Source organism: Ambystoma mexicanum, chromosome 6p, assembly GCF_040938575.1.
Source record: "Ambystoma mexicanum isolate Mex_15411 chromosome 6p, UKY_AmexF1_1, whole genome shotgun sequence".
Lineage (NCBI taxonomy): Eukaryota > Metazoa > Chordata > Amphibia > Caudata > Ambystomatidae > Ambystoma > Ambystoma mexicanum.
Genome location: NC_090935.1, coordinates 1,264,336,094 through 1,264,353,287, shown reverse-complemented (window position 1 = coordinate 1,264,353,287; position 17,194 = coordinate 1,264,336,094). Strand labels below are relative to the sequence as shown.

Below are 17,194 nucleotides of genomic sequence, written 5' to 3'. Positions count from 1 at the left end.
TTTTCATCCACTCCCCCGGATCTCTCCTTATCCCTATTACCTTCGGTTTCTCTGACTTCCTGGTTACTAACCTCTGTGTCTCGGGTCTGCAAGACGCTGCGCATCTTGTCTCTGCTTCTCGTTGAAGTCAGAGATCCTGCCCTTTTGAAACTCGCGTGCTCTTCTTGCATTTGCCCAGTCCCCTCCTCTTTTCAGATTGACAGAGCTGTGGGGGTTCCCTTATGCAAAACCTGGTTACCTTTTTTCTTGTGGATTCTCCTCTCCTCCATATGTCCCTCTCCTTCGTCCCAGTGGAATGGGAGTTTAAAAGGAGGTTTTCTATTTCGTAATGGCAATAATACTGTGAAGGTGCAGAAGTAAGGCTCGGACACAATGGTGTCATGTTTTTGAGCATAAACTTTTATTGTATGGGAAAGGGTTGGAAAAATGCCTCTCCATCCCTAAAACTAAAAAGGATTTCCCTACCTCTAAGATAACTATAGTTTTGGACATCCTGATAAGTCTGTCAATATTGTGTCTCAAAAAGCCTACCTCTGTCCCTAACACTAATGACCTAAACAAACTGTGCAAGGATGATCTCTTCCCAAAGTAAAAGCGTTCTTTGTAGATCCAACCAACAGAAAAATTCCCAGTCTCTCAGGTAATCTAAGGTGATAAAGATAAAGAAATGTTCAACACTGTAGGACTCCAAGGTTAGGGTCATAATCCTTTCACCTCGATTCATTCTTGTAGTGTTTCTCTCTTTCTGGGGCCTCTTAGGCCTGTGCGTTCTTATGGAATGGTCAGAAGGCAGTTCATAAGAATATGCTCCTTGAATTTGTACTGTTTATTCCATCAGCTTGGCACACTCCTTTTACCAAGCATAGGATTCTTTTCACTATATAGTCTTTACTTATTTTGGGTGCGGGTCACAGACTCGCAATATTCAGGATGGCTTGGTTTGCTCCCCTGCCAAGTAATTGTCTTCTCATAGACTGTCTCTCTTTTGGGCGTGAGTCCCAGACTTGCAATATTTATAACTGCTTGATTCGCTCTGCTGCCAAGCAGTTACCCTTTCATGAACTTCTCATTTGGGTGCGGGTCCCAGACTCGCAATATTCAGGATGGCTTGGTTTGCTCCCCTGCCAAGTAATTGTCTTCTCATAGACTGTCTCTCTTTTGGGCATGAGTCCCAGACTTGCAATATTTATAACTGCTTGATTCGCTCTGCTGCCAAGCAGTTACCCTTTCATGAACTTCTCATTTGGGTGCGGGTCCCAGACTCGCAATATTCAAACTGGCTCATTATACTCTCCTACCAAGCCTTCGTCCTCTCATGGACTATCCCTCTTTGGGTGCAAGTCTCAGACTCGTTATATTCTGATTGACTTTGTTCTGTTTCTCATGTGGGCGCAGGTCCCAGACTCGCCCTTCGTTCCATGGGTCCCATACCCACCTGTTCCAGCTTCCGCCTTCCCCCCTTTCCTCCCCCGGACCACGAGCACATCTTGGGTAGTCCATTTACCTATTTGCTTCTTCCTGGCAGGTACCAGCATTTCCCGAACGGCTGCTGCGTCTCTTGAGGCTCTCGTAGCGTTCAGGGCTTCATCCCGGTCTGCAGCTGCTCTACTGATGCCTAATTCTCCCCGTCAGTGTGTCCTCTCTAATGGACGCTTCACCAGTGCTTTGGATGCCCGGAGGTTCTTCTTAGCAGCAGCCCGATCAGTCCTTGCTTCTTGCTGCGCCTTTGGGTTCTCCTCCTCCGCTCATAGCTTCCCTCCTGCTGACTCTCATCCGCTTGCCTGCTGCACAGCTCACCAGCTTCTTCCTTGGAGGACAGGATCTCCTGTTGCATCTCAGCTTTGATCTATTTAAACTCCTGTGTTGGTAAATTGAATTGCTTTGGGCCAATCGCATTCGTTGAGAAGCTAAACACTCACTCTGCTTCTCCAAAGTGATCCTTGGACTCCTGTTATTATCTTCTCAGTACATAAAATAAAATCGGATGTAGCATACTTTACATTCTCTAATGTTTTGATCTTGTGAAGTGGATTACATTTTACTATACTTGAAGTAGAGCCCTATGCAGTACACTTTATTTATTTATTTATTTGTTGGGCATTTGTAAGGCGCTTATACATCAAGAAAATTGTGTTTCAAAGCGCCCACAGGGCAAAGTAAAGGGAACAAGGGAAAGCAGCAAGACAATGGAGAATGCAAAATACAAAGAAGCGGTCCTAATAGGGCTTGGGAACATTGGGATTGGGCAAGTGCATTCTCTGATGTTTGAATCTTGCCCAGTGTTTCCTAATACTGGAAGTAGAGCCATATGCAGCATGCTTTATATTTTCTGATTTTCTAACTTTGTCAAGTATATTAGGTTGGCTAACTTGACAATAGCAGATATTGGCCCTATCAAAAGAAGGGGAATAAGGATTTAACATTGGAGGAAAGGTTTAGGTGTATTGACGCTGGGGAATCCCACGTTCTCTGAGCATGGTCATCCCCAATCCCATAAGGGAGTCCCTCCCCATGTGATCCTCCCTCGTTGTACCACCCCCAGGGTGACTAGTGTACTGTGCACGCAACGCCCTGGCCTCATGAGAAAGGTCTCCCCCTAGGGAAGAAGGGACGACATCCTCAGATTCGTTACAACCATATTGACCTTTTTCTTCACAGATCTCAAAGGTTTAAAGGTATTATTTTGCAAGGTCCTCTAGGGCGTTCATCCTGGGAACAGGACTCTTCTGTTGAGATCCCACTTGCCTCCACCCCTAGGGAGGGTATTGAGTAGAGGCCTCACCTCTCTAGTTTCACAGGAGGGCTCCCCCTTGGGGAAAAGGGACGAATTCCAGCGATTCATCACAGCATCCGGGGATTCCACTGCAGAGGATTGTGGCATATCTTGATGTATTGGCTTGCTTAGTGAGCCTCCCTTCACAACCCACTCTATAAACAATGGATCTAAGTTACAAACATTTTTGTGAGTGCAGATGCGATTGTGCTTACAAAAACCCCTTGATTGCATACATGCAAACTTCTGCAAATTCTAAAAAGGGCTAGAAGAAGCAAGTGCTCCGCAATGTGGGTATCTGACACTTAATGGGCCTAAATTGGTTGTTCCTCAAACTACCCACAATTTAGCCTTGGAAAGGGGAGTAACAGGAGGAGAGGCCAAGCAAATAATGGGCCTACATAGCCTTCCAGCGGATAGCGATTTACAAATAAATGAATAAAGCACTTGCTACTTTTCTGCCAATTCTGATTGCTACCTTTTTCAAACTTGTAGGTCAGAGAAATCTACAGGGACTATGGGCCTCATTGCGAGTTGGGCGATGAACACAGTGGAATTACCGCCTCATTACAAGGTGACTTTAGCGCACACAGACGATCAGTGGTAACGATAATTCTGTCTGGTGGAATTACCTCAGAAAAGCAACTTCAGACGGTAATTCTGCAGACTCATGGTGGAATTATCATTACCGCCGGGCAAATCAGCGCTAATTCTGCCAGCGGAATTACCACCGGTGGAAATAACTTCATTGCGTGAATAGAAAGCCTGGTGACAGCCAACTTTAAAAATCTAATCCGCTCTGAATCTCCCATTTCTAGTTGCCATCCGAATGCAGGAGTACCTGAGAAGATGTCACAGGAGAAAGGCTAAGTCAAGGCACTGAACATGAGGCTGCGAAAACAGACGTTTAGTGAGGCTGAGCAGCAGGTCCTCACAGATGAGTTTGCGGCTCATGCTGATGAGCTATATGGGTCAAGGCACAGGAGGACATCTGGGCAGAGGAAGTCTGTCATCTGGACCAGCATTAGGGACAAGGTTGCGGCAGTGGGCACAGTCCCATGGGACAGTGATAATTGCCGCCAGTGCTGGAATTAACTCAAGACCAGGGTCTGCAGCCTCCTGGCGAAACACTGGCATGAGACAATTGCCATAGGAGGCTGCGCATTCAAGCCCTGTGTCCTGACCCCATGGGAGAACAAAACTAGCAGCATCCTCCATGTGAAAGAGATTGAGGGTGTGGAGAGTGCAGAAGTCGGAGCCAGCAGCCAAGGTGAAGCTGGTGAGCATGAATGTTCTCTCTCCCATGATAATGCACTGTCCAAATGCCCATCCAATGCATGTGTCCCTGTAGTGAAAAGAGGAACCCGCACCCCCATGGGGCCAGCCCTTAGTGCAATATCACTCCTAATCACTTTTCCTCACAAGTAAGAAGCTATGTGAGGCACAATGAACTCAGTCTGGAAGAAAGCCACTCACTCAGAAGATTTTATGCTTGCATTTATTTACTACAGTGACTAATCGGAATCAAGCAGCAGTTTTCAATAGTATGGGAATGAAAGTGCAAGCTGAATAATACAAATGATCAGTTACAGATGAATATGCAATGGATCTTATGCTCCTAGGAATCGTTGATGCCGATACGATAGAACCACACCCAGGACCCACGCCACTTAGTGTGCCTGGCGCCCCTCAGGGACTGGCCTAGCCCCCAAAAGCCTGCACCAGAGCGGGGATGTGATGCCAGGAGCCTCTGCCCTCTAGTGCTGGCTGGTCATCCAGGCGCTGTTTCTCTTCGTGTGTGCGTCTCGCAAACAGCCCAGGAAGAGTCCTCCCCTGACTGGCCCAGGTAAAGTTCTCTTATTAGGGGCTGCACGTCAATCACTATGACGTACCAGCTCTTCGAGAATCTTCTAGGCTAAAACCTTCCATGCAGCAAAACATGTTTTTGAATGGAAGGTTACTGCTAGTTTTTGGCTCTCAGGCTCCGTGTACGTTGTTGTGGGAAGCGCCTGTCTACATTCCTGTGTTATCAGTGCACCTGACTCGCAGAGCGCAGAAGAGAATAGCCGTGCCTGGCTCCTACAAGCTGCGCAGGGCTTTATGCGAAACTAAATGTTTATGTCTCGAAGGGCCTTCGCAGTTAACCCCTCGCAAGCATGGTGGCTCACTCAGATCGGGAGGCCTGGCTGGCTCAGCATTTGCCTCCACACTTGGAATAAGCTCTAAATGCACACAAGATAGATCAGTAGGTTAATGCTAGTGCAGGTTACTGCAAGTTCCTAGATGCTTTTCACGACATTCCTTCAGCATAGATTGGCCCAATGGACAGTTGAATGGCAATGTGCACAAAAGCAATGTCACCACATGCGTGTGCAAGGTAAGATGGGAGACTGTGCACATACACATGCGCTGAAGGGGAAATGTGCATGTGAGCGCATCCAACCTTGGGAAGCACCCATGTATGCAGTGAAAGGCAAAGTGGTCAAGTGAACCCCCCAGCGCCACCACATGTACAAGCCACAACGCCAGCCCAAAAGGCAATGAGCCCATGCATATGCGGTGTAGGTCATCAGCAGACACTATTCCTACCTGCCTTTTTCATTGTCCTGCAATCGACCTTGCCCATAAGACCACATTTGTGTAGGATGACCATCCATCATGTTGCATGGGTGACTTGCAAGCCCACGCATGCATGATTTTACACGCAACAGGTTCACAGTTAGGGCGATGATGCAGGCCCATCTGCATCCCACAGCAAAGCCACTGGTGCAATCACATCAACCTCCACCACAGCACTACTCAGCCATGGGAAAAGCTGGAGGAACGGCAGGAGCTAGGTCCCAGGGCCCAGCAGCGCCATGGCAGCCGTGACAAGTGGAGACACCACCACAGTCTCCACAAGTGGCCCAACCACCAGCAGTGCATATGCCACTGCTGGCACTGCTTCTCATGGCAGAACACCAGACGAAACTGCAGGTGCAGCACCCCTGGCAGCTGCATCTGCCACTCCACAGCCGCCCTTTGTGGTTGTGTCTGAGGAGCCGCATGCAATCACCGACACCTATGGCTCTACACCTGCAGCCACACATTTGCCCCCTGACTTCCTTTTATCACCTGAGTCAGACAACAAGGCACAGCTGCAGCATGATGTATACATGGCCACAGTTGTTAATTAAAGAAACAGTTCACTAGAAGAAATACGAGAACAATTTTCTTTGTGTGGAGGTGATATATTCACCTTCACACAAAATGTTCTGAATGTAATAGAAACATTTTCAATTTGTTCTTGCTGCTCCAGTCGACCGTCCCTGGCTTCCTCACGCTCAATATGCAGTAGCACTACATCTGCTGACAGTGCACCATTGTCTGCTGGGGATGCATGTCCAGATCATCATGGGAAAATGTTGCCTAAGGCAGATGTTGTGCGGCATTGCACAAGCAACTAATATCTGGCCAACCTTCTCTGGCCTGTACATCATGGCCCCTCTGGTAGGATCCAGGCACTGGAAACGTGCCTTCAGCGAGCCTAATTTCGACTCAATGCAGAGTCTGGTCCTGTTGTGTGCCTCATTGTAGGCCACCTCCCATGGCGTACATGCATTGCATACAGGTGTTGTCAGTCATGGGAGCGGGGGGCAACCTTAGCCACCTGCAAGAGCATAGGACACAGATGTCAGTCACAGTGCATTGTGTATGCATAGCAGGTTGCATGCCTTGTTGATGGACACTCTCTTAATGCAGTTAAGTTGCATTTGTACTACATGGTTTTCATTGCCAGCAATTCAGTGATGTGTGCTATACTACGGGGGTTCATTTGCATTGTCACTTAAAGATACACTGTGCACACAGCTCTCACATCAGTTGTGCCAGGCATGGCCATACCTAGGATTTCAAGTGTGCATGTTGTCTTTGTTGCACTTGTGGTGCGCTCTGCTGTCAATTAGTGCCTTGGTGGGTAATTTGTTCTAGTGCATGTTTATAGTTTGTGCATTCCTGCAACAATGGATTCACATGCATTGCTTGCAGTGTATATGCCACCAGTGTCTGGTAGTGTTGCTTTGCTGTTGTGCAGTGTTCAGCTGTTGTATTAATTGTGTAGGCAGGTGCACCCTATGCATTGTGGTTCCTGTAGTCATCTGTTTGTGCATGAGTTACTTGTTGGGGCATTATGCATTGCTGTTATACTACTGCATGGTCCTTCTGAGCCTAGTCCTGTGGGTTGCTAGTTGTCATGTGTGGTGTGAGAGGGCAGGTCCTGCAATGTCCGGCACCTTGACAGGGCATGCATTGATCAGTATTTGTAATGTTCCCCATCCCCCTTCACTGGTGCAGCGAGATTGTATTGTGTGATGGCACTCCCCCAGCATCCATGTCTGTTGCCCTCTGTGGCACTCAATGAACGCAGGCAGGGTACTGTTACGCAGGACCATGGTGTTGTGGGTGGATCCAGGAGAGCGGGGTGCAGCTGTGTGTTGTGTCAGGTCAGCATTGCACATAACCTGCACATTCATGGAGTGGAAATGCTTCCTGTTGCGGTATGCCTCTTCGGGTGCCTGGTGGGCAACCACCACATTGGTGCAGTCAAGCACAGCAATTATGTTTGGCATGTGGGCTGCAGTGTAGAAACGTGCCTTTGTGGCATTTATCTGTGCCCGGGTGTTAGGCAGGGAGATGTGCTGGGATGCATGATACAGGAATGCCTCCAGCACCTGGAGGAGCACAAGTGAAATACTGGGCTGGGACATGCCATGCAGCATGCCCACAGTGTGCTGGAAGGTGCCAGTGGCAAGAAAATGTATCACCAGCACAAGTTTTAGCAGCGGAGGTAGGGCTGTCCTGATAATGATCCTGCTCTGAAAGTTATCATGGATCATGGCCAGTACTGTCATGAGAGGACAAAGAAAGTGAATATGGCAAGGGAAATTTGCACAGGATCACTCAGTGAATAGCTTTGAGTCAAACAACATGCACTCAGGAACCAAGACACATGTACACTAAAACCCAGGATGTGCAAGTAGAGCATGAGAACAATACAAATATATGAAAAGGGAGGTTTGGTAAGCACTTAGAAGTTCCTTAGGATTACAAAGAAAGTCGACAAGCTACTTACCTACAATTGCTATTACAGGTACTGTCAGGGCTAAGCCCACATACAGGTCAAGCAGCGACAGGATCTGGGAGCTAACACCCTTGATGGTATTGTATAATGTAACTTAAAGACAATACTCACGAGGACGACAAATACCACCTAAAATGTCAGCGAAGCCCACGAACCCTGTTGATGAAACGGGGACTCAGAAAGGCTGTAACAGCAAAGGGAGGATAACTTCATACATATGACTCCTGACAAGGGACAAGTAGGAATACCGATTACAGAATAGTGAGGAAACTATAGGCATTCACACAGGAACTGGCTACAACACCACACCTAACACTCAATAGGGAACAAAAGGCGAAGTGCAAGGGAAAACTTAGAACAGACTCCAAGAGAAAGTAAAGGAACAGGAGCACGGAAAACAAAATTACAAAGGCAAAACCTCCCCCCTCCCTACCCAAGGTAGGAAAGGCAAAATGGGACTAAATACTACATCTATAAATGAGGAGTGACTAAAGGATCAAGGTTTTACTGCAGAATAGGGCAAAGTCAAAAGAATAAAGAACACAGACAAACTGGATGTACAGAAAAAGCAAAGCACTGGGAAGTGCTCACTGTAAAACAGAGGAAGACAGAAAGGGAATCCAGGAAGCAGAAATTACTAATAAGCACACTAAACTCGAAATCCAGGGAGAAGGGAACAAGAAAATAGAAACTAGTAACCAGACACTAAGCTAAGAACCAGTAACAAGGGGTCTGTCACAAACAGGAACACCACATCAATGACGAGCGCTGGACTAAAGCAAACTGAGGCTTTTAAAGCTGGTTAATGAGCACATGTCTCAGGTATGCTGCCTGCTGCACATGCCAGGCACAGGTGCTACTTATCCTCCACCCAACCTTGTCCTGCAAGGGTGGAGATGACGCAGCGGGCCAGGCATTCTGGGAAAGCATAGTCTTTTGATTAAGCACATTAGCTGCCAAAAACCTGCAATGGATCCGGAATGGAAGTAACATGGAAAATGAGGATTTAGCGCTCCCAATTTACCATAGCACTGTCTCATAAGGTCCGGAAAGCAAGTCCAGTAGGCAGTGGTCGAAGTGTACGAAAAGAAGTAGTGGAACTATGTTCCCTGCTAGCCTGCACTCACTCCCCAAAAACCCCATCACCACACCGCCTCCCACACACAATACAAACCCCCAAACACATGCACCTGCTGTTTAAGGGAACGTTCAGTGTAGTGCACTGAAAGTGCAAGTTTCAACTTCTTCCTACAATGTTATTTTAAAACTAAACTGTTCCGGAACGGTTTCTTTTTAAAATAAAAGTATAGGAGAAGTAAAACTTAATTTTAAAAAGTAGAGGAGCACCGCTCCCAACCGCTCCCGCTCACTTCCACCACTGCCAGTAGGAAATAAACCCCAAATCAGGACCCAAGTGGCGGGAACGAGAGTGAAGGGAGCCGATCGTGACAAGCACCTCTGCAGTGGGCTTCCCTGTTCAGCGGGTACAGGGTAATGAACTGGGCATCAGTCAATGCCCAGGATGAGGGCCTGACCCGGGTAACAGGCGCTCGCTTTGCATGGCGTCTCCTTCTCATCTCTGCACCATGTGGCCTGTGCTGCTGTTCCTGCCTCTGCAGCTCAGTGTGGAGCCAGAGGTGCTCCATGTCCTAGTTAGCTACAACTAGTGGTAGCATGGTGTTTGAAAGTGTGTTTGGGTCAGTTGCGGGCCTTATCTACTCTTTCTGAGTGGATTGGGTACACCTGTGACTTGATTTCCATCACCTGTATGCGTTTACCTCCACTTTGCTGGTGGAGGTAACTGCACTGTGTTTTTGGCTGAATTACCACCCATTTTTTGGCAGTGTTACAACTGGTAATGCGACGGAAATTTTGCTTCTTGGCGGTAATTCACTTGGCAGAATTTGCACTGGCAGAATTACCGTCAGATGCTAGCACTAATTCTGCCAGCCGAATTACCGCTGGCAGAATTAGCACTAATTTCTATGTACCCCTGATTCCGTGGTATCTCCAAAATACATATAATGTGCTCACTTAAGAACAGCACTATACACTGAGAAGGGCACCCTGGACCCTGCCCGATAGTATCCCCATCGATTGCCTGTGGGGAGCTTGGAAGGGGCAGTAGAACAAACACTGGGTTTGGCTTGCGTGAATTACATGCATACAAATTACACGGCAACACAAGGAGTTATATTGAAAGCCACTACGGCACAGAGTTCCATGTTTCAGGATAATAGATGTAACATGCAGCCTGGGGTCCACCGCCACTCTGTGTTATATGCCCCGAAGGAGGTATATGATGGGTCTCCCAGACACTCCAGCCAAACTGTCTGTAGCTTAGTCTCTGTGTCGCAGAAAAGCGTGCATCACTATACAGACAATTAAACAGAATGCTATTCACAATGCGTGTGGTTTGCAGACCCGTCACATCGGATGTTATTCAGATTGCCCGAATGCAACTCGCGTGGATATTCACAGGCCCTGCTTGATGATCTTTGCAGGCCCCCATGGGTGCAAGAAATCTTAAGTCATATCCAGTTCACAGGCATAGAAGAAGAGGGCCGTTAGGCAGCGGTGGTCGTCTGGCATCAAGTTGGTGGAGGATGTTTTAATATCCTTGGCTGGCAGTCCGACAGCCAATCGGCATCAGCTGCTTGATTTGTGGTCCTAATGCCCCACACTTAAACCCCAGCTGCGATTACACGTGCAACACACCCCACCCACCTTAATGAAGTGAACATTTCCTGGCCTGACAGAGGGCAAAATCAGACAAGAAATAGGAGGTAGCATGGGACTTAGCTGCGTGATGGTGAGGCACAGAGTGAGAAAGAGGAGCAAAGGCAGAGAAAGAAGAGCAGAGAAGAGGCGAAAGGGGTGCAGCTATGGAAAGAGGGAAGGAGAGATTGGTTGTGTATGAAGGGGTGCAGAGGGAGAATCGGAAGAGGAGTTGAATGAAGGAAGCTGTAAGATTAACAGGTGAGAGGAGGAGTGGAGGAATGTGAGAAAAGAGTAGGAGAGGCAATAGAGTAAGAAAGAAAGAAGGAAGTAGTTCAGTAAAGAGTTGAAGTGAAGTGCAGGAACGAGCTTCGTTGTAGGGTGACCAGGGGGCCATAAAAAAGTATGAGACGAGGAAGAACTGGAGGAGGAAAGGAATAATTAGAGAGGTGAGATGAAGTATAACGGAAGGGAAGGGAGTAAAAGAAAAGGTCCCATAGTTCTGAATATATGCCACATCATCCAGTGGTGGAAGGAACTTGGATATCAGCTGAATTGCTTGGAAGAACCAGCTATACCAAAACCACACTGCAACCAGGGGGAAGCGAAACCTGCTAATCCCGGGGTCCAACATCTGTTTTAGAGACTGATACCCTACCGCCATCAAGACGAACCAAGGCACCAAGGTGGGTGGTGACAGGTTTTGCGCTAATCCAGGAGGACCAATGTGACATCCTGACAAGTACAAATCAAGCAAAAAAAAAACTGTACAAAGATGCCAAGAGTAGAGACACTCAAAACTCTTGAAACTGCCAATGACTATTTACCATCAAGATGGTAAAGTCAACTAGGGGATAGAGAACGAAGGACCATGGTCCTAAAACAAGTTGATTCTTTTGCACTAATTCCTGAGAATTAACACCCTACAAACTCTAAAATATTATCCCATACGTTTCTGCTGTTTTTATAAATCTTATCAACCATATATTTTGGCACTGTCTGCAGGTTCCTTGGCCATGACCCCAATTAATTCCACAAATAGTCTACACTAGAACATAGAGGTTAGCTTAAACCACCCTGCATACATCTCCAAAGAATAAGCTACCACCACGTAACCTCTACCTCACAGTAATTATGCTATTTGTTCTTTCAGTCTAACTGCATGGCCATCATTGCTCATAGCTCGGCAGGTGCTATGCTCAGTCCAATGCTAAAGCATTCCACCTCTTGAAAAAATCGCACTGTAAACTCAGCAAGCCATGCAAGTACAGTTTGAAAGCCATCCTCGGCTGAATGTTTGGCGATCCCACCAGATAGCTAAGAAGAGAGGGCCCCCCCAGAGTTTAGGAATTAAAAACTCCTAGCCAAGGCGATTAGCTTGAGATCCCTTACCAAACACCTGCTCCTTCAGCTCACAGAACAGAATCCTGTCACACCAACTGTCAAAATGGCTTACTCGAATAGGTCATTACATCCATCATTTTGAGAACACCCTCCCAGTTGTCCTGATGCCATAGGGTGCAGCACTGTCCCTTCCTCTAGAGGGAAGAAAATGGTACAGAGTAGTCACCACACCTGACTAACGAAAGTGACCACTGAATGTCATTGTCAGACAGGAGACAGAAAGAAATGAAGCCTCCAGTTGTCAGGAATTACAACCCAAAAGGTAAAAACATGAATGATACAGACACAAATGCTGCCCCTAGATCCCCATTCAACCACTGGTCTAGAAATACAAGATCCATATAGCAAAAGAAGAGCATGGTGTGAGTAAGCCCACCTCCTGCATGCACACCTAGAGGTGTTTGTACAGTGTAGTGTATAGCAATTTTAGAAGACTAAAGAGATGCTGGAGCGATTCTTAAAGTTTTTTGTCGACCCCTAACAAAACGTGGCAACTGCAATTTGCGCTTGCAGACACGCACAAGCTGTGTGATCATAGTGATTCCCAATGAAGCCTACTGGTCTGATTCGATTCGTGGGTGCTATGGTCTACCAGACAAAATCATAGTGGCCCGAAAGATGTTTTTATTCTTTTTGTTCCAGCCAAGGGAATAGATTGGTTTGCGTCCGCCTTAATTTGACAAGTATCCCTTTTGTGGAGTGTCCCTGATTTTCTCAGCTTCAAATCCTATGACAGTGCTTAATTTGTATCAGTTACAAATTGCAGCTGAAATAGCAGCGTAATTGACAAAATATTAGAAAATTAAGTCACAGTCAGGAACGTTGCACACGGGAAGATGAATAGTAAAAAAAGTAAAAACGCAAACAAAATCCGAGTTTAAATAGTAGACATGGGGTCTAATTACAAGTTGGGCGGTATGCAGTAAAATGGCAGTAAGGAATTACTGCACCTACAGTTCACTTCACTGCAGGTTGAGAACGCCACACAGGTGTTCATACAGGGTTCTGCGACAGATGGTCTGTACAGCCAAAATGATCTGGGAATGTTTTGTAAAGCATCTCTTTCCGGCCATTCTGTCACTTGGGCATTTTTTTGCAACTCTGTGTGAAGGGGGTTGCCAGGTAAATGAGAAAAGAAAGCAAAACTCCCTTATTCTGTTGCTATCTGTTAACAACAAGTGTGGGGGCGTGGGTTCACAATTCTAGTGGCACAGACAGTTTTGAAAACTCCTCGTATTTCCCTGGTACCCCAGTTCAAGGCTCGGTTCATACAGATTTCCTAATAGGGCATGCTTTAACGTCAGTCATTTCAGACATGAAAGAACACCTCATTTAGTGCTGAATCACGGGGGATAGCATGCATATTGTTTGGATGCATGTTCTATAGTTTTGAACCCCAGTTTTTTTTTGTCTTGCAGACCTAGATTGTAAAATGACATAAAACTGTTCTGGTAAAATCAATTAAACTGTTATGATTTGTTATATGCGAAATTACTTTAAATAAAATAGAGCATGTATTTGCATGTATTTAAATAAGGTGCATGCAATACAAGTTTAATACTAAGTATCATAGTGCCTCCACCTGCTACAGTATATAAATAAACGCAAGGCTCATGCTCGCCTCCCTAAACTCTGGCCGGTGGAGGCACTATGTTTTATATAATTTGTAAAGTTGTATTTTATGGACTTAGTGCATCTTAAGAGTACTATTTACCCATTCCCACGTAAGCCATCCCTTTATTAAGAACTCACGCACATCGTCGCCCACCTTCTGTTACCCAGGTCAGTGCTACAGGCTCCTCATAACCAGTTGAGCTGCTGCACCTAACATGATAGCTATCTGAGAAGCAGAGAGGTTACATATTGCAAACATTCCCATGGCAGCCTGGGCTTGCTAAGGTGCTCATTTTCAAGAAAGTGACTGAAGTGATGTAGGAATTGTTTTTCAACTTTTTTTTACCTAATATTTTGTTCTGTTTATCCTCTCCACATTGGTCCTTAAAGGAATACTTCATTTTGATGCAGACTTTTCTTTCAAAAATTATGTTCTCGGCTGGTCTCTGTTTTAACTTGTAAAAATCAGACTTCTGTTTTTTTCTGACAGGGAAGAGTGGCCCCGAATGTAAACACTGCAAAGCAGATCCGGACACAGAATGCCGTTTTTGCTCTTGCTGTTTGTGCGGTGGCAAGCAAGACGCCCACTTGCAGCTTTTGTGTGATGAGTGTAACATGGCCTACCACATGTACTGTCTGAATCCCCCTTTAACCAGGATCCCAGAAGATGAGGATTGGTAAGTATGGTTTATACATTAACAATTAACAGTTGTCCTGGTGTTGGTGTATTGTGCCCTCACTAGGGATCTCTAGACCGTGGGTCTCTGGCAGAGGAGGAAAAGGGAGGTGAGGGTTAAGGAGGGGGAGCACAGTTAAACATAGAGGAGCTTATGTTGGTATTTGGCATAACGTGAATGAAAGTTGTAAAAGCCTTGAGTAAGGCCTGCCTTCCATTATTGACACGCCACATATTCATTCATTTGTATGGAAAAGAAAGGGGGCAGAACGCAACTTGTGTTTCCGCTTCCTCCATTTACCTCCGCCATACAAATGCTTCAGCATTTGCACCAGCATGGGTTTTCATGCCCACGCAAATGCTGGAGATACCTGTGTGGTCTGCAGCTTTATACACCAGCATAAAGCAGGCAGACCACAAGGGATCAATTTTACACGCTACCTGCCATGCTTGCATGCAGCTTGCACAATTACAATTAAACCCTGCGCAACATGCTCACATGTTGGGCAGGGTTTAATTGTAATTGTGAACACTACTTACCATGCAAAATGGCAAGCAGCACTCTCAATTAAAAGTAAATGTTGCCTGCCATGCGAGCATGCCAGGCAGTGTTTAAATATTTACGCTGCGAAGTGCAAAGGTGCAGGGCAAAATGTAGCGTACACTATTGCATGCCGCTGTACAAATGCCCAAAATGTGGCGATGGGTTGCCGCCTACTTGTATGTCAACACGTAATTACTCAATTGGAGAACATGTGCTTCAGAGAGCTTTATAGAGGGATGTGAAGGGCTGAGCAAAGTAATGATTGTGGACTTTTGGATGCATGTCGATCGAAGAGAGTAGACAGCAAGTTATTTTTGTCTTTGCTAGTGAAGAGTTTTTCAAGCAGTTTCTGAATAATAATCTCATTATAGTAGAAGTGGTGTCTGGTTGTGTGATGGGCTTGAGATGTTCACAAGTGGATCCTTCTAGCGTGGGCCTAATTTAGTTGGCCTTGCTAATATTGACCTGAAACAATCCCTGTAATGATAATTCAGGCTAGACGGTGGAAAAGGAGAATGTGGAAGCAAACATTAAGGATAATTGGAGATGGGATGGGTAGGATTCAGTCCATTCATTGCCTTTGTCTCTGAGGCATTTCAAATGCAGTCAAGCATTACATAACCATGAGGGTTAACATGTTCTATGATGGCCGGCGCCTTATCTTGATTAACCTTGCTGACTCTGACTGCCCCTGGTCGTGAATTGGCTGCCTACTAGCACAACCACCAACCAGGATCGCCGGCAGGGGAACGGCGGCCCACCTCAAAGGCACACGAGGAAGACTAACTCCTGTCCGAACCTGTCTGAGCGCTGGAAAGCGCTGTAAATACGAGAGCTCCTCACCCCAGCACACCGTGAACATTTCTTTGCAAAGCCGCACCCACAGTAAAACCTTCATCGCTACGGCCCCCTACGTGTTCAGTGTGATGCTGGAAATGTATCGGAGGGACAGGGCCTCCGTATCCTTATCCTTTACTGCTTTTTATCATGAGTTCTGTCGTTTTCCACGCAGCAGTTCATGTGGGACTCCTGGTGGTGCAGCTCTCTCTTTTGGTTTTGGTGTACAGACCCCTGGGATACCCCTAGGGCACCCATGTGTGGGGGTGCAACCCCGTGCCCTTAGTGTATGTTTTTGGGCACCAGTATGTGGCCCACAAAGCAGGGTATGGGCTGGTGGCAGCTCTGTGCTGAGATGACTGGTGCCCTGAGCGTCCTCCATTTTGGGATGCCCAGGCCCTGTCATTGGAATCGGTAGATTCCTGATGGAAACAAGATGGCTCCCATGGCTTCTTGCCTTCGATCGCCTTTTACCTTGATCTTCCTGAAGTCCCCGGGAAGCCCTGACTCTGTCCCTTTCCCCTGACTGGCTGTTGGGTGGAAGTTCCATATATGGTAGTGTGGGGAAGTGCCGACCAGACTGGCTGGAGCCTTCCCAACGACCGTATGTTGTGGGTACACCTGTGGGTGGGACCTGGGTGAATGGGAGTGTGTGACGAATATACACTTCTTGTTGTGGATGTCTGTTATCTGGTGTTTGACTGCCCGAAACTGGTATGAATGCAGTGTGTAGTGTTGAATGGCGTGGTACTTGTCCGAATCCACATTCTGTGTTGTGAGTGTCTGGATGGAGAACAATGGCCTGAATGCACCGTGCGCCTGATTGGCTGACTCACTGCTGAAAGACCTTCTGAGTGATTGGTTGCCTGAGTGTGACCCAGCAGAATGAATGGGAGATGAACTAGTATATCTGGGGGCCTCTCACTGCTAGAAATCGTTGAGAATCTGAAGAGAAGCTGGAGTTGAAACGGAAGCTTGACCTTGAAGCCCTACTGGAAGAGAAGAATTGCTGTTGCTCTCCTTAACCGATCTGAAAGAGGTAGAGAGGACCAGGTATGGAGACCTCTCCCCGAGCTACGAGGGACCATCGTGCACCAGCTAATCTTTGCCAAAGCTCCCTGGTAGACAGACCTACGAAAGGCTGCCAACCGGAGACAGGGAATGCCGCGGAATCCCAAGGAAAAGCACCCAGACTGTTGTCCATCACCGTCGACGACTGCCATCGCCGACCGGAGCCACAGTGCTCCCGTTGCCTAAGAACATTTGATTCATGGACGCGCTCGTCTGCACCGCCGATCGCCTTATCCCGCCGGAGAAGGCCAGGCCATCGACTCGCCGAGGAGCATCTGCCAGTGGGTTTCCCGCCACCTAAAGACTACAGACGCCTGACGACTCGACGCCCTTGCTGGGCCACAGTTCTTCAAACTCTTTGCGGTCCTGAACTATCGACATCGAGGTTCCCCGCCCTCCTCTTCCTTGGAGGACATCTACGCTGCGTCGTCGACGAGC

At 47.0% G+C, this 17,194-nt stretch overlaps 1 protein-coding gene across 2 annotated transcripts in view; it reads left to right on the top strand.

Moving 5' to 3' along the window:
- Nucleotides 1-17,194, top strand: part of UHRF2 (ubiquitin like with PHD and ring finger domains 2) — a 1,897,232-nt gene that overhangs the window by 646,617 nt on the left and 1,233,421 nt on the right. For both annotated transcript variants that reach the window (XM_069625927.1, XM_069625926.1), the window contains exon 6: nt 14,119-14,305. In XM_069625927.1, coding sequence (XP_069482028.1) covers nt 14,119-14,305 — 187 coding nt within the window. The remainder of the gene's footprint in view (nt 1-14,118; nt 14,306-17,194) is intronic.